Source organism: Teleopsis dalmanni, chromosome 2, assembly GCF_002237135.1.
Source record: "Teleopsis dalmanni isolate 2A chromosome 2, ASM223713v2, whole genome shotgun sequence".
Taxonomy (NCBI): Eukaryota; Metazoa; Arthropoda; class Insecta; order Diptera; family Diopsidae; genus Teleopsis; species Teleopsis dalmanni.
Genome location: NC_051847.1, coordinates 153557659 through 153579547, shown reverse-complemented (window position 1 = coordinate 153579547; position 21889 = coordinate 153557659). Strand labels below are relative to the sequence as shown.

Below are 21889 nucleotides of genomic sequence, written 5' to 3'. Positions count from 1 at the left end.
TTTTTACTGAACCATTTGCTCTTATAAAACAGCAACCGTGACTTTGATTGTATTTGCACGCTTTGTATGAACTTGCGGTTCAGTTCAGTCGACTGAACCTCTTATCAAATGTAAAGCGATTTTCGCTCAGTCATTTCTTTTCTCTTTTGTATTTACTTCGCATAACATTGGAGGTTCACTTTTTTTATTGAACCGCTTGCACGCATTAATTTAAGAGTTATGATTATTTTACGTACATTTTGCGGGACTTGTTTTCTCTTTTATTGTTATATTTGTTTGTATGTTTTGTGTTTATTCAATATTGAACATAGGCCCAATGTGAATGTTATTTCATTTGCATGCTTTGTAAGCAGCGCGGTGTAGTTTTATTCTGAACCTTAATATATATTACTCTTTTATTAATTATAAGTAGTGTTGGGTGTAACTAACATATGTATGTGTGATTTTGTTTGTATTGTACGTTTTGTGTTTATGTTAATCTTTTTGGAAAAGCTATTATAAAAATGCTAAGTAGCAATATAGCGAGATTATTTACCTAATAAAAAAAATCTAAAAAGGAAGCTTTGTTAAGGTGTTCAGTGAACACTCTGAACCATTCGACGCCTCGCCTCTACCTGAAACTATGTATATTTCTCTACAAAAAGGAAGCTTGTCATCGCTAACTTCCTAATTCTGGTGTTTTACGAAGCAATGTAGACACACTTCTCACATTTACATCCAACTGTGGAAAATATCCTTAGATTCTAATGTTTTACTCGATGAAACTAATGGAACGCTAAGAGGCGTTAAAAGGCTCCGAAAAACATCTCCTATAAAAAGATACATGTCATACGCTGCATATATCACCATGTCATAACAGTACTATTTAAATAAGATTAAATCAATTTAATAAGAAATGTAATTAATTCACAATGCAATAAATAACAAGTCTGTACATTGTTAATATAAAGAATCCCATTATCTTTATATAGTATTCATAATCTTACTCATTATTATGTGAGGTTTTAAATGATTGTGTAAATCAAAAAAAAAAAAATAAATGACGCTATAACACAAATTATGAAAATAAAGTAGCTTAATATTCATATATACATAAACATATAACACATCAGTTCAAAAAAGTTTAATATAATTTTATAATTATTATTACTGTCACTTCATTTCATTAGTAGAAACTGATTCCAGAATACTAAGAAGCTCTCTGATGGATCGATTTGGAAATAAGGTTACACCTGCAAAGTAAGTGCATAAAGCTTTTGTTTTTTTATATTGCAAAATTGAAATATGAAAATTATAGAAAATAGCAAAACATGATTTTGATATTCGTATCAGGATATGTAAAAGCTACTGATGAATCAGTTTCTTTTTTGTGGTAGGAGGAATACATTAGGGAATTTCTATTATTATCCCGAAGTATAATAGATAAAATTTCGTTCCAGTAATAAGGACTGAGAAATGAGTTAAAGAAGCTTAATACTAAGAAGTCTGGGTCTATCCAAACCAGAAAGCATGGAAGTGGAGTATAGGGTAGATAAATGAGCAGGATTTAATTCGCAAGCACAAGTAGCGGGTTCATTGTGGACTCTCTGAAAGTAAAAATGTTTCATCGCGGTGTTCTAGTCAGGCTAACTAACATCATCGACAACTTCCTACGTGGGAGGTTAAAATTAATAGCGCTCTCTCGTCAGTTCGAAATATAGAACCAGGGGTTCCTCAGGGACCGCCACTCTCCCCCACTCTCTACAACATTTATACATCCAATTTCCCAATGTTAGGTCCCTTGGCACTGGCGTTATACGCTGTCGATGCGCGTGTGCTATACTCGGATAAATGTGCTCTCAACATAACAAACACACTTCAAGAGCATATAAGCCTCATCCTGAAGTATTTCCAGAAATGGAAAATAAAAATCAATAATGGAAAAACTAAAGCTCTGTTTGTTACGCTTGAGAGGAGGCAGTACCCGCCGAGAGTGAGAGTGGGAGATATCGTAATAAACTGAGAGGATAGGATTAAGTATCTAGTCATTACGGTGGACAAACGATTCACGTAGCTTTAACATGTTCAACTGAATAGCATTAGCTGTGCCAAAATTCTTCATCACTTCCAACCACTATTAAAAAATGAAAAACTGAATAAGAAGAACAGGAAGAACAGGAAGCAGATATATACCAAAATAAATCGACCGCTATTTCTATATGGGTGTGTAGCATTCAGCAAGGCGTCAATCACTACTATTCGCCAACTGGAAATTGCACAAAACAAGGCTCTGAGAAGACTTGTCAAGGTGTCATGGTATATTAAGAAGACTGAGACCTCAAGATTCATCCGATCAAAAAAATACATAAATGATAAAGCCTAGAAACTATTTACGAAAACTGACAGGCTTTCTAACACCGTGTTAATGAATCTTAGAATGGTTACAGGTTCCTCGGGAAGGTATGCAGATCTGAGCTCAGTTATTGCTTAGTCTAAAGAAATGATAAGCAATAATCCAGTCGAGACTCAATTGCATAACCCAACTAGCCTCAACATAATAAATATAGTGAAAAAACTTGTATACAAATCTTGAAACTAGTTTAAAAATCTACGTTGAAGTACATTTTTAAAACTATTTTTGCATAATTATTAACAATTTTATAGCACCCAAAATGCAAGCAGAAAACAACCCTCCCAGAAAACAACTATCCCAAAAATTATGTTTAAAAAAAATGTATTACAATATCTCCACCATAACCCATCTCCACAAAGTTTTATTACATTATATCTAATAGCTCGAAAAATACCGAGTACGATAGGATAATTTTAATTCAGCCATATAGTACATGGGTATATAATAACATACATCAAATAAAAAAAAATTCATTTTTTTTTCTCTCTAAATTCTGATTGCAATTTTTCTATATCTCCGATTATTAACTTTTTTGTATCCTAGCCGTAAACTGTAATGTTTTAGTATTCAGTTAAAATAATTATTAAATATAAGTATTTGTGCATAATATGATATTTTAAATATAGTAATAAATAGTTTCTTTAAATTTACAGGAACTATACTCTTATAGATTTCGTAAAGGAAAAGTTGAATGAATTGAAGAATTATGATAATATTGCAAATAAGGACTCACCACTTGTTTCCATTAAAAACTTTGAAGACATTCATATGTATGTAATATGTGCACTTCTACATTTCTCCAATTTATTTACAGTCTTTGGTTTGTATAGGGATGCGGACCTACTAAAGGCAGTTTATGCAGCTGGATTCAATAGACCCTCCAAAATACAAGCAAATGCGTTGCCACTCCTATTGGCAGATCCGCCCTTAAACTTAGTCGCACAAAGTCAATCTGGAACCGGAAAGACGGCTGCTTTTGTGTTGGCAATGTTAACCCGTGTAAATAAAAAACTAAATTATCCTCAGGTAATTGCGAAGTAGGATATCATTATTTAAAAGTTACTTTTATAAAAGATATAAAACATACTTTAAAATTCATTAAGTTCAATATTTGATTCTTTACTATATTAAACAAATAAGCTTTCATTATAAACTCTAAGCACAATCTCAGATAAAATAGGTAAAATGTGTTAAAAATAGGACGGAGTCATATTCGTCAGTCTTGATTAAAATAAAAACGGAAAACATTTCAAAGTTACATATATTTTCGTGATCTCGCGGGAACTTGAAATTTTAACAGACTTAAATTGATATTTATGTTTCATTATGTCAACATTGAAAAACATTGAATTTAACTTATTTAAATAGTAGCAAATTAATATATGAAATAAAAATTGCTTGATTTAAGGTTATCTGCTTATGCCCAACGTATGAGCTTGCAATACAGACAGGTGAGATCTGTACTAAACTGTCTGCAGGTATCACAGTGATATATGCAGTGCGTGGCGAACCCAGTAAGTACATACAAATGTTTTTTTCGTAACAATAAGCAAATCCTATAAATTTTATAAAGACATAATCAATTACTAGTGTATGCTAATATTAGTTTATGCATTATACAGTTATAGCATAATGTTAAAGTTTAATATACCAGGTGTATGAATAAGTATTTTCCGGTTAAACTAAGAGATATCGTCATGAAGATCCAATATTTTACATGGGTACCTTTTTGGTCTGCCAAAACCATTGTGTTTTTCACACATGTATCAAGATAATTCGTCGATATATGCCCCATGGGAATTCCGGGGAATTCCGCCGGTACCAATTGAAGTTTTATGTAAGTAGCAACACGTATTTAACCCCTGTTGTTGCTTGGGTCACAACACCCGGTGTGAAAACGCAATTCCACGCTGAATGAAAGTAAATAAATACCATCACTCTTCGCTCGTAAATTTGAATTTTAATCACAGCCATCGCAACACTACCAACCTCAATTGGTTAGAACAGCAGAAGCTGCAAGCTCTGTGGTACCAGATATATGCCTCCGCTCGGGTGTCGGAACTGAATCTCACTTACTACCATTTACATTCCAAACAGCGCTGGAATGGCACCGGGATCTTAGTCGCCTCTTACAACAGGCTTTCCTTACCTCGGGAATATTCTAACCCCTTGGAGATTATTAATTACATACATACGTTCTTTTGTTCACTATTATCACTATTTTGTTTTCCAACTAACCAAACTTTGTTTCACAACCAATCAGTCAGATCATGTTTGATACTTTCATGTCTAATTAATTTCTCTTATTTGATATGTGCCTTTCCCATGTTAATAGGCAAAAATATTTATTCCTATATATTTAATTCCATCTAATATTGAAATGGAATTATTGTTAAATATAATAGAAAGCAAATTCTCTTTTAAACTGTGCAACGATTTGGACTCGCCTGAGGCAATGATCGCAGTATCACGTGTTCCCTGCTGTGAAGACCGTATCTAGTATCCTATCGAGTGGTGCAGTTGACTTTATTGGATAAAAGTTTGTAGTTTCATAATTAATATTTACCATGAAAAACAAATTCGTTAGGTAAGAACGTAATGCAACGGAAGTAAACTCATATGGAAGAAAATTTTATATTTCTAGAGTGGGACACACAGAATCGTATGATAAAGGTTTTTTATAATTTCATTAAAAAATTGGAGTAAATTAGAATTTTTCGAAATAGTTATCCTCTTAAATACAATATTTTAATAGATATTTTTATGTCTTCCGTTAATGAAACCACATTTAGAAAAAACAAAAAATCGATGATCATACGCAATTATTTTTATTTAGATCCATCTGTAGCTCAAATCACGGAACAGATTATTATTGGAACTCCCGGAAAAGTCATGGATTGGGGAATTAAATACAAGTGGTTTGATCTCAGTAAGATTAGGGTCTTTGTTTTAGATGAAGCTGATACCATGGTTTCTACTCAAGGTCATCATGATCGATGTATTCGTATTCATAGGTAATTGTTATAAGCTATTTAATAAATACTTTACCCAGAAATCGTGACTTAATTTTTTAGAAAACTTGACTTGAGTTGCCAGATGATTTTCTTTTCCGCAACATACGATGATGAAGTGCTCGATTTTGTGCAATACATGGTGCCTAATCCTAAGATTATAAGGTTCATGAATAAAATTGATAATCATGGAATTTAAATTAAAATTATAATGTTTGTAGATTGCCGCGTGAACAGGAATGCCTTGATAATATCAAGCAGTATTATGCTTTATGCCGAGGCGAGGAATCAAAATATACAGCAATACAAAATATTTATGGTGGGATTACAATTGGTCAAGCAATTATTTTTTGCAATGTATATATATAATCTTTATAGTCATTAATAATCTTTACGTATAAAAATAAATTACAGACTCGTAAATGTGCTGCCTGGCTAACAAGGAAACTAACTAAGGATGGTCACTCTGTTGCCGTGCTCTCGGGAGAATTAAATATTGTAGAACGTCTTTCTATTTTAGACCGCTTTAGAGCAGGACTTGAAAAAGTCTTGGTGACTACTAATGTCTTATCACGAGGTGGGTGGTGTTTAAAAATAACATAGCTCAAAATATTTTATTAATAAATAAAATAAATAACTTAATAGTTTGTAGTAACAATATTAAGTTATGACCATAAATAATTTTTATTATAATTAAGCTTGATACAATCAATAACAACAAGTTTAGGTATATATATGAATCTATCTAAACCGTAATATTCCACATAAAAGACATTATCCTCTATACTCTTCAATGTTATTCAACAGATTTTTAATATAATTGTTACTGAATTCAGATGCTAATAATACTACTAAGTCAGGAAAGTACTCAGTCAATCAGTCAGTCAATGAAACGCAAAGTATGTGTTATACATCAAAATATATTATATCGGCTTTAAAGTATCGGCTAACATAACAATCATCAAAATAATAACACACCTTTTCAAAAACCTATTCTTCATGAAAATTAAACTATTTTCATTTTTTCCACAATTTGAGAATAGATATTAGAATTAGATAATAGAATTAGAGAATAGAATAGATAGATTATTTTTTAAAATTCATCACCATATTATAATATACTTATTTATAATTATTGTTAATTAATTTATTTAATTTTGTATGTAAAAACAAGAAGTTGATGTTATTGTTTCAAATTTATTCAAATATACAGGCATAGATGTCACACAGGTGACATTAGTTGTGAACTTTCATATGCCAATCTTGCATGGTGACGAGAAACCTGACTACGATACATACTTGCATCGCATTGGGCGCACTGGAAGATTCGGTAAATCTGTTAAGTTATTGAATTGTTGCACATAATTTTTTTTTTAATCTTGATTCTTTTTTCTTAAGGGAAACATGGTATAGCTTTAAATTTAGTTGAAAACGAAAATGACATGAAGCTATTACGCTCTTTTGAGGCACATTTCAGGAAACCTATAAAACTTCTTAATACCAATGACTCTGATGAAGTTCATAAACTAGAACATTAAATATGAAATTAATTTATATGTTTTAGATAAAGAATGAACTAATTTTTTATTACTTTAAATAAAAACAAAGAAATAATTATATAAAATATAACTAGTTTGTTAAAAATTCTTTTTTAAAGTTTTAAAATTAACATTCTATTACGCTGCCAATCACAACATTTGTGAGTAAAGAATATTTAAGTATATTTTCACGAAAAGACCATACTGATATATCTTTTTCAACTTCGGACAATGATTTCGTACCCTGTCCTAACACAATAACTGCAGCCTCTTCTAGCGGCAACAAAATAGTATGTAAGTCCACTAACTCTATTACGTCTACACGATCTGGTCCTTCTTCACGGTCTGGCTTTTCTAGAAAACTTTAGTCAGACTCTAGAAGTAAACGTCAATTTGAGACAAACGCGTTTTCATTTGCATATCGATCGGCTAAACACGAGACAAGTAGGTAAGCAGTCTTGGCTTTGAATTGTGACTGCCTTCTGGCCTTAAGTATGGAGTATTCATTGAGACCGAACACAGCAGAGGAAGCTATTGAGATATGTTGAAGGATGACATAGTCTAGACATAGTCCGCAAGTGTTTTCCTCAACAATACCTATCGTTTTGAGGTGAGACTGTTAACTTATTTTCATGAGCTCATTCTATAAGCTTCTTGACACATTAACGTCTTCTGCATCCTTTTGATAATTGCTTGACTGTCCAACGCTATCAAAATCTTTTTCTGTTACACCTTACAATCCAATAGCTGTTCCAAAGCATGTAAGACCACCATAAGGTTCCAAGAACGGCCGGGTCTACGTCCCGGAGCCACTCGTCAAAGACGACCAAGTGCCGTTCGACCACCCCCAGCGGGTTACAACAACAACAACCATAAGCTCCACCTAATAGACGAAAACATATTTTACTAGATGCAGAGTGCACGCTAGCTTTAGCTCTTTGGAGTAAACTCTAGCTTTGTCATCCATCCAGGAGTCATCGGAGCAACTATCATTTCTCTAGTTCATTTATGTTGACCAATTTTTTATCGCAAAATAATGAGACAGATTCTAAGCTTGTTGAGTTACCTTGTCACTAAGTGTTTTAATATTTGTAAAACACCGTTAATATACATGTGTTACCCTGTACCTTAATTCCTAATTCCTAGTTCCCACTTATGACGTTGTTATGATTTTGACTTTAGTTTAACAACTCCCGAGTGTGTTCGTGGAGCGAAAAGCCACGTTTTTGTAAAAGAGTGATTATTATAATAATGTAATATAAACATAATATTAAAATAAAGGAAACTGTTTAAAGCAGAATTAGTTGTTGATGACACATATGCATATATTATTTGTTAATAATTTCTATTACTTATAATATTTGGAATAAATCATATTTAAATGAAAAAAATGTATGCCAGCAGAATTCAATGTATTTGAATTTAGCACACTTGATGCCGGAAAGCTTCTTTCCATCGATTGGCTTCATCTATAAATTCTCCATGTCATTTACGAACTGTCGTGTTATTGGAAACTTGACAGCTTAGAGGAAGTTAGTTCGTCACGCTCATATAAAAAACTAATTCATTAATTATATTAATAAGTAATACTTTTGCTGTAATCGGAAGATAGATTTCTAAAACATGATTTCATTTTAATTAATCAAAAAGTGCGTTTTCCAATCAAAAAGTTTTAATAATGGGTTTTCACTTAACAGTTATCTGTCCTTTGAAAGTGTGGAGAATGTGTGTTCATTAAAACGCTCGTGATTTGATTCTTAAACTCTAAAGAATTATTATTCAGAAACACTAATCTACACAAATTTACAATGTCTGTTGGCACTAATGATAATGCGTCGCTTTCTGCCTTTTTTCTATTACCACATTTTTACTTCTCATAACCACGTTCGTATTCTACATTTGGGTGGTCGATATGTCAGGAATGTTATATGGCCGCCTCAAAAGCAATCGTTTCTAATATATATACGAGTAAGCATTGCTTTCACAAATGACACCGATATGAGCAAAGGGATGTGATGAAGATTGTTAAGATACCTATTCTTACTTCCTCATATTCCACAGAAGTTTTTACCGACCTGCACGCATGTTGAATGAAATCATAACAGAATTTAAGCGACGTCCGTAATTTCAAGAAATCAGTTCTAATTAAATTTACTTCCTCTTAAGCGAAAATATTTTAAGTAACATTAAAAAATTTATTAAATTATGAAATTTCTTTAAAGGATTTTATGAGAGGAAAAAATTAACATACTCTGCAGACAGCGAAATTAATTTAACAAAAGTCAAACGTAATTTTGTTTACGCAAATTGAAACTCAAACAAAAAGTTTTCTGGAATACACAGGACGCCCTCCATGTGCAGAATTCTGGCAGGCACACACATACATAAAAACGTATATGTAAACATACAGAAAAGTTCGTCCTTTGCGCTAATGGTAGAGTACGCATTTTATTAATGAAATTAAATTCTATGGAAATTTTGCCAATAGAAATCAAATTACGCATAGAATTTGACATCGCATCCACAAAAAAAAAAAATAGATTAAGTAAAATAATGAAATATTTAAATAGATTTCGAGTAGATTTGCCAACAATGTATTTCGGAGCTTAAAATTAATTGAACTCACAAAGTAATGCAATGTAGCGTGTCAAATTTACATATGCTCCTGTTTTTGTGGCGTATGCAAGCACGCTAGTTTGGTGGGTAATGGCGCAAGGATGTGGTGGTCTTAGCGTGTATAAGAGGAAAATGTAAATGATTGAATTAATTAAATCCTTGCCACATGCGCGTTTCGACATAAAACTCATGCATTAGGCACACAGGCATTTTAGTTTTGGTAAATATCCTAATTGTGTGCAAAGTGGATGAAACACATTTCCGTCTGAGGACCTCGGAAAATGTTTGCCATGTCAACAATGTTTGCAAATTATCAGTTGAAATTTTAAATTATTTTTTGCTTGAAATGATTTTGTGATATTTTAAGTTTTTAATTTATTTCTTAAACTTACCTATAATAATATCCGTAGAAAAACATTGCACATTCTTTTTAGTTTTCCACTCTTGATCGCTGTATCTCTAACCTCGACCTTCTCGAACACTGAAATTTATATCCTGTTGAAATCGACAACACTGTTTTATACCTCGAGAGCTTTCTCATCACCACTACCCAAGAACACGTTTCACACACTCTCCTTAAAAAAGCCACCATGTTCCCCTAGATACCATGTTCCCCACTCGACCTTATACGTCATCGAAAAAGTTTTCGCCGGAGGACAAACCGCCTCAAGCAATAAGGCACGTCGCGCTTCCAATTTACTCGAGCGATAATTTCCAATCTGTATAGTATTCTTACTCAAAGAATTAAGCTGACCAGACATAATCGTTTCATTACTAATATTCGCTTGATTAAGTGCGACTCTGATGTATTTAAAAAAAGCCAGACAAATCTGTGATAAAAAAAAATTAAACCTGATATTATTGTTGATAATATGAGTATCTCTTATGACTCTACCAAAGTCAACATCTTTGGTAAAACCTTTGAGCAATTAATAGTGTCTCCTTAGATAATGGTAATCCCAATTCCAATGCTACAACCTGCAACTTCGTCTGTGATTTATATGGTAACTTCAGAAAAAGTATAACTGACTTCTGAGAGATTTGCCAACTGTGGCAATACACTTGACCCTAATGAGTTCATTACTCCCTCCGGTCTTTTTAATATTTTGAAGCCGAAAATACATATGAAATCTGCTGGACTAGATGGTATTTGTAATAACTCTCTTCCCTTCACTCTTCTTATGCAAATGTGCAATAATTTTTAATCATGCCCATAACATTGGTCATTTTCCTAAATCATAGAAAAACCAATAGTTATCCCCGTCCATAAAACCAGTAAACCTAAACCTCTACTTTGTAATGTTTTCACCACGTTCTTCCTGTGTCAATCAAATTTGTTTCGCTGATGACTGTCTAGTTCATTGCAGATTCGCTTACCCACGCTTGTTTGCTTGTCAGTAATTCCCTCAACAAAAATTTAGCGACATTTCACTGTCCATTTATTACCATAACTGGTAACTAAAACTGAACTCACCAAAAGTTTCAGCTGTCGACTTTACAGGCAATTTCCGCGATCATTCCAGGAGATATAAGGCCTTTGATATAAAACTGAAACTGTGAAACTTATTGGCAAATTTAAATATCTTGGAGTTATATTCTCCCGTAAACATATCTTTATTCCTCACGTTGACCATTAAAAATGTGTCTTTTCGTCATATGAACCTAAAAACCGAACTACGGCGTCACAATCAACTTGATGTTTAAGCCAAGCTTATGCTATTAGCAAATTATTCCACTCAAAATTCTGCGCACTAATCATCTGCCCTCTGATCTACTACTCTCTATCAAGAACAAGCCTTCTCAGTTCCCAGTTCTCCATTTGGACGACATTGCTTACTTCTTCTCCGTTGTATAATTGTGGTTCCAGTAACTTCCTACATAAAGTTTATTCTTAAATAATCCATTTAACCTCGTTGTTCTAACTCCATTTACAATTACTTACCTCTAAATTTGATCACAATCTTCTTTATGGCTTAGATATATTTACTTCATAAATGTTAATCCTTTTGATCATCTTCTTCATTTCTTCCCCTATATTCTGAATTGAGATTCCTAGCTAGAAATTCCAGTTTTAGTTTGAACATAAAGTGTACGTCAATGCACCGCAGTGTTTCACTTGACAGAATATTATCATAGTACGAAGTTATGCCTGCATACCATCTAATAAATCATAGTTCCAAAAACCAAACTTTCAAAAAATCTTTCCAAATGTTGTTATTATGGAAAACCAGGGCATGTAGCCAAATTATCTGCACTCTTTATATCAAATTTATAAAGCCTAGTGAATGTGGAAAATGAATGTGAATAGTAAAACCCCTTTCTCTTTCCACTGCTTCATGAGCCAGTTGTGCTTCACCCTCTTCTGCTGTTAAATTATTGCTAAATTTTTTCGTTAAATCACTTTGTGCCGGGATTTATAGTCTACGTGATATTTTCTTCATTCACTTGAAAAATTAAACTGCTCTTCACTAAACTAACAATACAGAACATCATAAAGTAGCTAAAACCGTTTCAGACACAAAGAATTTTTAAATACTGCACAAACCTCACCCTGATGTCTCTACCCGCAGCATCCTGCCAACAGACCTCGTCCAAGGCACTCATTTCAAACCCCAACACTCACACCTCAAGCTATGCCTTCTGACGTAATACTTAACGGTAGTTCCAGGAGGCACTTTCCGTGAGTTAAAGTCCCGCACTGACTTAGGCTTTTGGTGCTTTTGAGTGCTTATTAATAAAAAAAACCTTACACTACATTTCGATGAGCGGACTCGGATGCTCCCATCATCCCACTCTACAACCGTGGCTCTCGTGATCCCGGTGACAGAGTTTACCACTAGTCCACTCCCCACGCTCGCTCAATAACCCCTCCCTACCCCCTATCTACTTGCGCTACGCCTATGATTTTAGGCTACGATAAACCTATTCTACTAGGTATTAAGCCTCTTGTTCATGGTAATATTAAACTTTCATAACAGCGTATAAATTAACTAGAATAATATTTCTTCGAAAAATATCTTTAAAAGTGAAGGAACTTTTCTTTCATATAAAAATTATGAAAAAAAAATTACGTTCCTAGCTTAGGTTCTATACATAAGAAAGAACAAATCATGCAACAAGTAATGCCTCTACAAACAGAATTGTATTGAAATTCAACAATTTAAAATAAAAATATAATTAATTAATTAATTTAATTATTCTACAGCTGATTTAGGATTTCATTCTAATATAAACACAGCAAGTAAAATTGTTAATAAAAACTTTCATAGCAAAAGTAACAAAACATCAGAAAAATATGCGAACATAAAAATTCAAGTACGGCTTTGGATCACTTGGTAAAAGAGCGCTGACTCTAAGCTTCTAAATCGGCAGGGCAAGATTCCTGGTACTTGCAGTCTCAAAAATAATTATTTACAAATAATTAAATATAAGAATTATTTCCAAGACCACTGATGAAGGGTATTTGGCAATACTCGAAACAGCTGTATGGTCAGCCAAAAATTCAATTAATTAAAATAATAAAAAAAAAAAAATTTTTTGTTGTTGTAGTTCACTACTGTTCGAAAAAACCTCTATATAAAAATTAGTCAAATAAAAAAACGTGCCATTATCTACAGCCAGATTGGCGCTTATGTTAAAAGATAAATATTCAAAAAAAAATTTAATTGTCCTCGTAAAACGGCCAGCTACTGTGCGGAAACCATAAACTCGAAAAAAGTGCTTTATTTACCTAAGATATTTAAGAAACCTCATCTTTGCTCCTGCATAGAATATTCGTCTGCGTTGAGTTTTATCTTAAGCTTGACCATAAAATTTTATAAAAAACATCAAATCAACACGTGTAAGCTGGAGCCAAATTTTCACGCAATTTCCGCGCAAGGACATTAAAAACACATAAAATTTTCAAATTTGTTTTTTTAGGTAAAAAGTATAAAAATAAATGAAAATAATAAAATTTATATTAATTCCCCAATGTCCTGAATGAGAATAAAAAAAAAATTTACTTTTTATGAAAACTATTACAGTTAATAGCTTGTATTTTCTTTAAACTTTGCTAAAAAATAGTAAAAAATATCAAAACGAAATCTTTTTGATATAAATAGAGAAAATAAATATAAAAGATCCACAAACACATTTCGAACACAATTTCACATGTAAGCAAACTTGCAAGGATAATGGTTAACTTCGGTTCGTTTGTTCTGCACTGCAGCATCCTTTGCGGCAGAAACCACGGCGAATGAGAAACCATCAACAATTTTTGGTTATGCTTTGACGCAAACTTGTTAATCTTTGGGGAAATATGCGAAAATTTCTTCTCGTTCCTCAATCTCAATCCGCATATGGCGGATCGGTGTTGTGTGTTGTTTTCCATTTATTTTCCCTTAATTAACTTAAGTAAATTATGAATATTTATGGTGCCAATACACTGTGGAAATTAGGTTTGCTTTTGAGATAACATTGAAGTAAATGTAACTGAAAAAATGTATATTTAGTTAATTTATTACATCTTATTACATCAATAATTCTTGTTACCTAAAAATCCATTATTTATTTACTTTTGTTATGATTTTTGTGGTTTGGGTGCAAGATAATATATTCATATTTAACAAGAGAATTAGTTACTTACTTACTCTAGATTATATCAATCCTTTTTTTTACATTTACTACAGTAAAAATTCAACAAGGTTTGAAAATATTAAGAAACATCTTCAATAAGAAAAAAAATTTTGAGCTTAAGAGCGGGCGCTGTATTTACATCAACTAGTTTAAAAGGCAATAGACAAACAATACAAACTAGGAAGAGCTAGTCACAGTTGTGCTTTCGTCATGGAATGAGAATAATGCGGCATTTACACTAGCCTCATATGGTTCATTTTGGTCAAAAATCGAATATGAGGAGTAAATGACTCAAATGAGATCCATTGGATCTCATTCTGTATAAATGAGTTCCAAATATGTTCCAAATGCAAATCAATACATTGAACATACCCTAAATAAAATCTTTTCGTGGTATTTTGACGTTTTGAGAAAGCTGTTTTAGACATATTTACAAAAAAAGTACACAAATGTTTGGTGGTTGCATTTGCTTGAAAACGATGCACTTCTTTTTGGAACTTCTATTTCGCAAAAATAAATTAATCGAAGCCAAAAACAAGTTTTCAGTTTCTACTGTAAGATTTGAAGGTATATTTAACTTTCATTCAACAATATTTTGGCACAGGCAAGTTGATTCAAATCAACAGGCAAGTTGAAAAATCAACTGTTTAAAATGAGTACAAATGAATTACAACAAATGTAAACACTTCCAAATGGCTCATTCGAAATGACCCATTTTCGGTCAGTGTAAACGCCATATAATTCTCTAAGTCCAACATCCTCTATAAATTCTAGTATTGAATCCACAGTACAGAATTTTCTTTTTTCATCCGATATCAAATAACCACATTTATTTATTAGGGTTTCAAAATAATTACTTAAGCACAAAAGTAAATCCTACAGAAAGCAAATAATTCCAATAAGTAAAAGACTTGTTACAGACTAGTAAGTACACTTGCTTGATTGTGTGTAAAGCAGGTATTACACCTAAGTTTTGGTCGTACAACTTGTATGTTGAAATGCGAAATTTGTCCCAAGTCTGATGTGTAATAGTAATATTTGCAGGTCTGACGACAAGTCGGATAAAAATCAAAATATTTTGATTTATCAGCAAAATTGTTTGTTTTTTTGTGTACAATTGGATTTTTGTCGGCTAAGATGCAAAATTTCATTCTATTTTAAGGGATGGAAGTGAAACCATTAAAATAATGTCGACTTGGTTTAGTTAATCTGAATTTTTTATATACATTTTTTATATTATTGGAAATTAATTTTGACGTTTCTCTTACTATGTTTTGTTTCGTGTGCTTGATAAATGTTCCGTCTTCTTATTTTGAATTTCTGGCTCCTAACCACTAGTCGCTAATTGAACTCAAATTTTCAAAAACCGAAACTCTGTAACTAGAGCTTTATCACCAGCATGGACTCATAACCAATTATTTCTGCAGCTGCAAGCCCTCACCTTCAGTATGTTGCTGGCACATAATTCACTCCCGATTGTATCAGCACATGCATCCCATCGTCACCCGTATGGTGTCGTCAACACCTCTAAGCACCACCAGCAATACCATGATATCAGTGCCTAATAACCACTGTGAACGCCATTAACATAAGCTTAACATAACAAGAAATCTAACCAAATATATGTATACGTAATGACATATCATAATTATTTTTATGTCTTAATAACTCTGGAAATAATTGCAGATATTAATAAATTGCCGAAATACGGCAAATAGAAATAAACTAAAAATAGCGCTCAAGATAAAAGATAAAATTCTTAAAAGACAAACAAAACCGATTTTAAAATGATTTCGACGTAACAACTCAAAAATTAAAAACAAAATTACATAAAATTACAGATATACTTTATAAATATTTGTCTATGTTTGTATCTATTGTAGAGGTATCATAACGGCCCATCAAATGATCAATTTTCCATATAATAATTACATAGCAATATTTTTTTTTTATTTTTTCAATATACAATTTTTAACTTTCACCACGATGTGGGGAGTAAAAAAATTTTCAAATTATGACATCTTGCGCAAAACATAATCGCATAATAATTTTAAAATGTGTATTCTTCATATTTCTGTAATTGACCCACTGAAATTATTAACTCTGGCTACTGAAAAACTGAATTTAATTATCAAACTAACAAAATATATGGGGTATGGTGAAGGTATAGAGCGATGGAGGTAGTTAACTTTAACATTTAAAATAATTATTATGATCTTTAATTGGAATTTTTTTGAACTCATATATGCCATAATGAAGTTATTGAAATGCGTAATATATGCCACTCTTTATTACTTCTTCCAAGTATTAAGTAAGCAATGCCAAGCAAAAAAAAAACATAAAGTATCACTGTTTTAATGTCAAATAGCAGTACCACTCATTCCATATAGCAACCACGTTCTATGTCGTTCCAATATTACTCTACAAATTCTTTTTGGCGTCCTTTCTGTTCTAGTTGTGAATGAGTGCGGTTTAATTAGAAAATAAAGGATGGAATATACTACAGAGTAAGTTTTATTGACCGTGGCTTTCATTTAAATTTAAAATTTTTGCAATTTATAAAATTTTTATTTATTTTTGAATATCATCTGCAGCGGCGTATGTTGTAAATATCACAATGATGCACCACTTATCAACGATGATCGAACTGCTGACATGATCTGTTCTGAGTGTGGGCTTGTGGTCGACCGTACAATTGATACTGGCTGCGAGTGGCGTACATCCATTGAACATGAGGAAACCCAAAACAGGAATCGCGTTGGTGGGCCTGAAAACCCTTTACTGACTGAAGCAAATCTGGAAACTTTTACTGTGGTTCCTTCAAGCCAACAATCGTCGTCAAACCAACTTTCACGAAGTGGAACTAAACGGTTAATAACCAGTTCAGAACAAGCGCTAATTAAAGCGTATGACGAAATTTATTCTATGGGAGCTCGGATAAGTTTAACGCAATCAATTATTGATCGAGCAAAATTTTTGTATCGAAAGGTGTGTAAACAATTAGCTCCGAACTAATAACTTAAAGTTACATTTAACATTAACACGGAATAATAGTAAAAATATTAATCCATACAATTTTAATCGGTGTTTATATTGACGGCTTTTAATATCTGAGTATCCATTTTAGATTCATAGCAACAGAGGAATATCTCGAACAGTTTTGGCTAAATGCGGAGCATGTTTACTCATTGCATGCCGTCAAGAAGGCGTACCCCGTACTTTCAAAGAGATTTCTGCTACCAATGATTTGAGTGTTAAAGATATTGGGCGCAGCTATAAGAAAGTTACAAGACTCTTAGACTGCAACGTTGATTGTATTGTTAGTGACGACGTCATCTCGCGCTTTTGCGGAAACATTGGTATATTTTTGATCACATGAAGAAATGGTCTACCTATAAAATAAATTATATTATTTTTCTCATCCAAAAAGGTTTACCCAATATCGTTAAAAAGAAAGCCATCGATATTTCAAGACAAGCAAAAGAAAAGCAAGTTGCGATCAACAAATCTCCAATATCAATTGCCGCCGCTTCCATATATTTCGCCTGTGAGGTATGAAATATTACTCCAATGCTAAATAATATACTTTTAAAAGCAATATTGTATTTAGTAACCTATTGTAAAATTTTAGATTGTCAAGCATGAGGTGGAAATAAAGGATATAAGCGATGTTACAGGTGTTAGTTCGAGCACTATTAAGAACACTAAAAAAATTCTACTGTCTGAGTATCAGCGCTTGTTTCCCTCGGATTTCGAATTCCTCGGTAGAATATAATATATATTATGAGAAGAATTATATCGCAGTCCCACGTTTTCTTTTATGATAACATATACTTTATTTTATAAACATAATAACTAATTACTTTCAAGAAAAATTATTTTGTAATTGCAATGACAATCTGAATTTGAAGTATATTAAAAAATTGTACTATTTTTAATATGTATAATTATTTTATTTATTTTAAATAGATTTAAATAGTTTTTATTTTACATTCTATTATCGTTAATCTCGTGTATGTAGTCCACTATACTGACTACGTGCAGTGCCATGTTTTCTCTTTCTCTTCATCTCCTTTCTGTACTTGAAGATTACATTTCTTTAGTTTTGAATTATTTCAATATATTTTTATTTTTTATTAATGTAAAAGTAAATATTTAAACAAAAAATATCTAGGTTTGGCTAAATACTTTTTAAAAATTTCACATATATTTATAATGATATTTATTTAAGCCATTCTTCTATTCAATTCTAAGCTTAAAAACTATTCAATCTGAAATTATGTTATATTTTAGTATAATACTTTCTTCCCATTATACTAAAATACCCAGAAAACCATGACTTTTGGAATATTAACATCCAATGTTAATTTCTCAGATCAGTAACTTCTTTTGAAATTAACAATTAATTCTACTGAAGTCAACTTATAGCTGTGATATTTTCTGAATTTGCAGTATAGTCAACCACGTGGCAATAATAAATTCAATTAATTCGATTGTTAATAATAAACCGGACAGATTTACTATAGTTATAAATCAACAAATTATTTATGTACGAGCACTTAATAGTCTAGATATCGAGTTGATATCTATTCTATAAAAACTTACCGTATGACTTTGAAGATTAAGTTTTGCAGTATACCAAATATACCGATCTTAAATCTAATGCACATTACAGATTTTACCAAAATTATAATGTATCATAGACACCGACAATGAAGAAATATGAATCACGTTACATACCAAAGCTTATTAAGAGGATGGTTGAACTGCTCGATTTCCTACTAACTTTACCTTACAAATCTATTGTCCAATTTCTGCCTGATGTATTTGTTGCTTTTGCACATTCTCCAGTCGAGTATATTAATTTCGGTTAGTAGTTCCTCAACTTGATCTAGTCAGATCATAATCCCACCAGAGATTATGACTTCAAACCCATTTTCCGCTTCGTCGTCATCCATTTTCATGACATGATTAAGCAAAACCAGTATTCAGTGGATAACATTATTCCTTGTCTGATTTAAAATGGACTAAATGTCTTAATAACGAATCTGCTTTTACAATATTTAAGAATTGAAATGATATATTGTATTTATTTCATATCTGTGGAGTTCATTTCTTAGTTTTTTCAATATAACTGATATATTGAAATAGTTGTATTATATTAACTGTGATAATATCACAGTAATGAATTAATTGTATATGTAAAACCTTACTGGTTTTTGGTCATAACGTAAATTCTAAACCGAAATTTCAGTTGAAATCTTTTTAATCTAATTTAATTTACTTAATTTGAAGAAAGAACACAATAAAGGATCACATTGTTTGAAGCTTCGCATTGTATTAAAAAGTTCGCGTAATAGACTTCATCCTATTTTGATGAAGCTACAGTTACTATCCAAACCCTTTCTATCGCTTCCATATTCAGTTTCACATGAAGAATGTTTCTGGTCTATTAACATTAAGTTTTAAACTGATTTCCCTATAGTTGGCACGAATCATTGGGCCACCTTTTTCGAGGACAGCACAGAGTATACTTAGATATCAATCGTTGAACATACGATGATATGAATTAAAATAAATCGAAAAAAATATAATTTCGGTTAAAATTGTGTAAATAATAATTCCATGTTGGTAGATTTTGTATCTAAATAGACTACTAATATCACTGGGTTAGTCGTGAATATATATATGTACATATGATCAGGTTTTGCTTAGAATTGTGGCAGCACCAAAAAATATAATAAAAAGAACTGTCAACAAGGCACAAAGGAGACAACAATAGCCGCAGTTCCCGCCAGTAGTAGTTTGGAAAAAGAAAAAGCAGCACGTGAATAAGACGTAAAAACATAAATCTTAACTTTAAGAATATTTTATAATAACTAAGTATAAGAAATAAATAAACTTATCCATTACCAATACGGAGTGTTAAATTAACTTATCCATTACCAATACGGAGTGTTAAATTCGAAATGAACCCCAACATAAAAAACCACTACATTGGTGACCAAGCCGACGCCGAATATAAAAAATGGCTACTCAAGAGCAGAAGATAACCGAAGACACTAACCCAATCAATGAAAACGCAACAATCACTGCAATAAAGCTGCCGATGCCAACATTAATAAAAAACAACATTGACCTTTGGTTTATTCAGTTGGACTACTGGTTCCAAGTCAACAACATAAAGGGCGATACTCAAAAGTTTGGCACAGTTATCGCAGCATTGGATGGATCGCTGTTAGAACAAATTTATAACACAATACAGAATCCACCAGCAACTCAGAAGTACGAAGCTATCAAGCAAGCAATAATAAAAAACTTTGCGGATAGTGAACAAAAACGCATACAAAAATTAGTTAGTGGTTTACAGCTTGGGGATAAAAAGCCATCCCATCTTTTAAGCGAATTGCAACGTATTAGTGGAAGCAAACAAGACGAACAATTACTGAAAGGGTTATGGTTACAACGTCTTCCTGTAGAAGTACAGACATGTCTAGCCACAATTCAAGGGGAACTACCTAAGATGGCGGAATTGGCAGACAACATAACCGAAACAATCCGTATAAACTCAACAATGCAAGGAACTTACGTCAATGCAGCTAACGTCCCTGCAGCAGCTCATATTCAACGTGATGCACAAATCGAACAACTTCAACGAGAAGTAACCAGACTGACGAAAATGGTCTCGAAATTATCAACCGAACACCGCTCAAGAACAAATCAACGTTCACGTTCAACATCCAGAAACCGGCAATGTCATGATGATAGTGAAGAAAAGACCAGTACAAATTGTTGGTATCATAGAACATATGGGTCAAATGCAAAAAATTGCAAGCAGCCATGCACATATGGCACAAAAAACTAAAACCGACTTCGTCTACGGCGGCAGAGGAAGTTGTAAACGAAACATCTACAAGACTGTTCGTATATGACAATAAGACAAAAAAATCATTCCTAATAGACACGGGTGCAGATGTTTCACTTATTGCCGCCAAACAAAAAAATTCAAATACAAACAATAAGAACGAAAGAATACTCTACGCAGCAAATGGTTCTATGATCAAAACATTTGGAGAAATAGAGATAACTCTAGCTCTTGGCTTACGAAGAAATTTCACATGGCCATTTATTATCGCAGATGTAAACACTTCAATCATCGGTGCAGATTTTTTAAATCATTTCGGATTAATAGTAGACATAAAAATGAAACGGTTGATCGACACATCAACAAAGATTTTCTCAGCCGCAAGCGAACGTAAGGTAAATGCGCAAAAAATATCAACTGTGAACACATCTTGCAAAATTGCAGATCTACTAAAAGAATACATCGACATCACTAAACCAACACCGACAAATCGCCAGGTGACCAAAGTCACTCACCACATATTAACAAAAGGTCCACCAATATGTGAGAGACCACGTAGGTTACCTCCAGACAAGCTAGCAGCAGCAAAAGAAGAATTCCAAAACTTAGTCACAGCCGGAATATGCCGTCCATCAAGCAGCAATTGGGCTAGCCCCTTACATATGGTAAAAAAACCAGACGGTAGTTGGAGACCTTGCGGAGATTACCGTCGCTTAAATGCAATCACCATCCCAGATCGTTACCCAGTTCCTCACATACATGATTTTGCACACATGTTATATAACCAAAAAGTTTTTTCAACCATCGACCTGATTAAGGCATATCACCAGATACCAGTTGAACCGGGGGA

At 32.6% G+C, this 21889-nt stretch overlaps 2 protein-coding genes across 2 annotated transcripts; both read left to right on the top strand.

The window, feature by feature from the left end:
• Window positions 1-1141: 1141 nt before the first annotated feature.
• LOC119680305 (DEAD-box helicase Dbp80-like) lies at window positions 1142-6941 on the top strand. The gene is made up of 10 exons (XM_038093059.1): window positions 1142-1239; window positions 3046-3162; window positions 3223-3418; window positions 3801-3906; window positions 5229-5406; window positions 5467-5568; window positions 5625-5760; window positions 5818-5980; window positions 6617-6733; window positions 6802-6941. Exons 1-10 carry the CDS (start codon window positions 1205-1207, stop codon window positions 6939-6941), a joined length of 1290 nt encoding a protein of 429 aa, XP_037948987.1. The 5' UTR covers window positions 1142-1204.
• Window positions 6942-16286: 9345 nt separating this feature from the next.
• On the top strand, window positions 16287-18067 carry LOC119681901 (transcription initiation factor IIB-like). Its single transcript, XM_038095205.1, has 6 exons — window positions 16287-16354; window positions 16434-16681; window positions 16769-17162; window positions 17302-17533; window positions 17605-17726; window positions 17806-18067. Exons 2-6 carry the CDS (start codon window positions 16665-16667, stop codon window positions 17947-17949), a joined length of 909 nt encoding a protein of 302 aa, XP_037951133.1. The 5' UTR covers window positions 16287-16354; window positions 16434-16664; the 3' UTR covers window positions 17950-18067.
• Window positions 18068-21889: the final 3822 nt, after the last annotated feature.

Excerpts from the sequence above, each read along its gene's own strand:
- LOC119680305 (XM_038093059.1), top strand. The coding sequence starts at position 1,205 with ATGGATCGATTTGGAAATAAGGTTACACCTGCAAA. Across the intron at positions 3,419-3,800 it reads AAAAACTAAATTATCCTCAG|GTTATCTGCTTATGCCCAAC; the intron begins GTAATTGCGAAG and ends GCTTGATTTAAG. Across the intron at positions 5,569-5,624 it reads CCTAATCCTAAGATTATAAG|ATTGCCGCGTGAACAGGAAT; the intron begins GTTCATGAATAA and ends TAATGTTTGTAG.
- LOC119681901 (XM_038095205.1), top strand. Across the intron at positions 17,534-17,604 it reads GCGCTTTTGCGGAAACATTG|GTTTACCCAATATCGTTAAA; the intron begins GTATATTTTTGA and ends TCATCCAAAAAG. Across the intron at positions 17,727-17,805 it reads CCATATATTTCGCCTGTGAG|ATTGTCAAGCATGAGGTGGA; the intron begins GTATGAAATATT and ends GTAAAATTTTAG.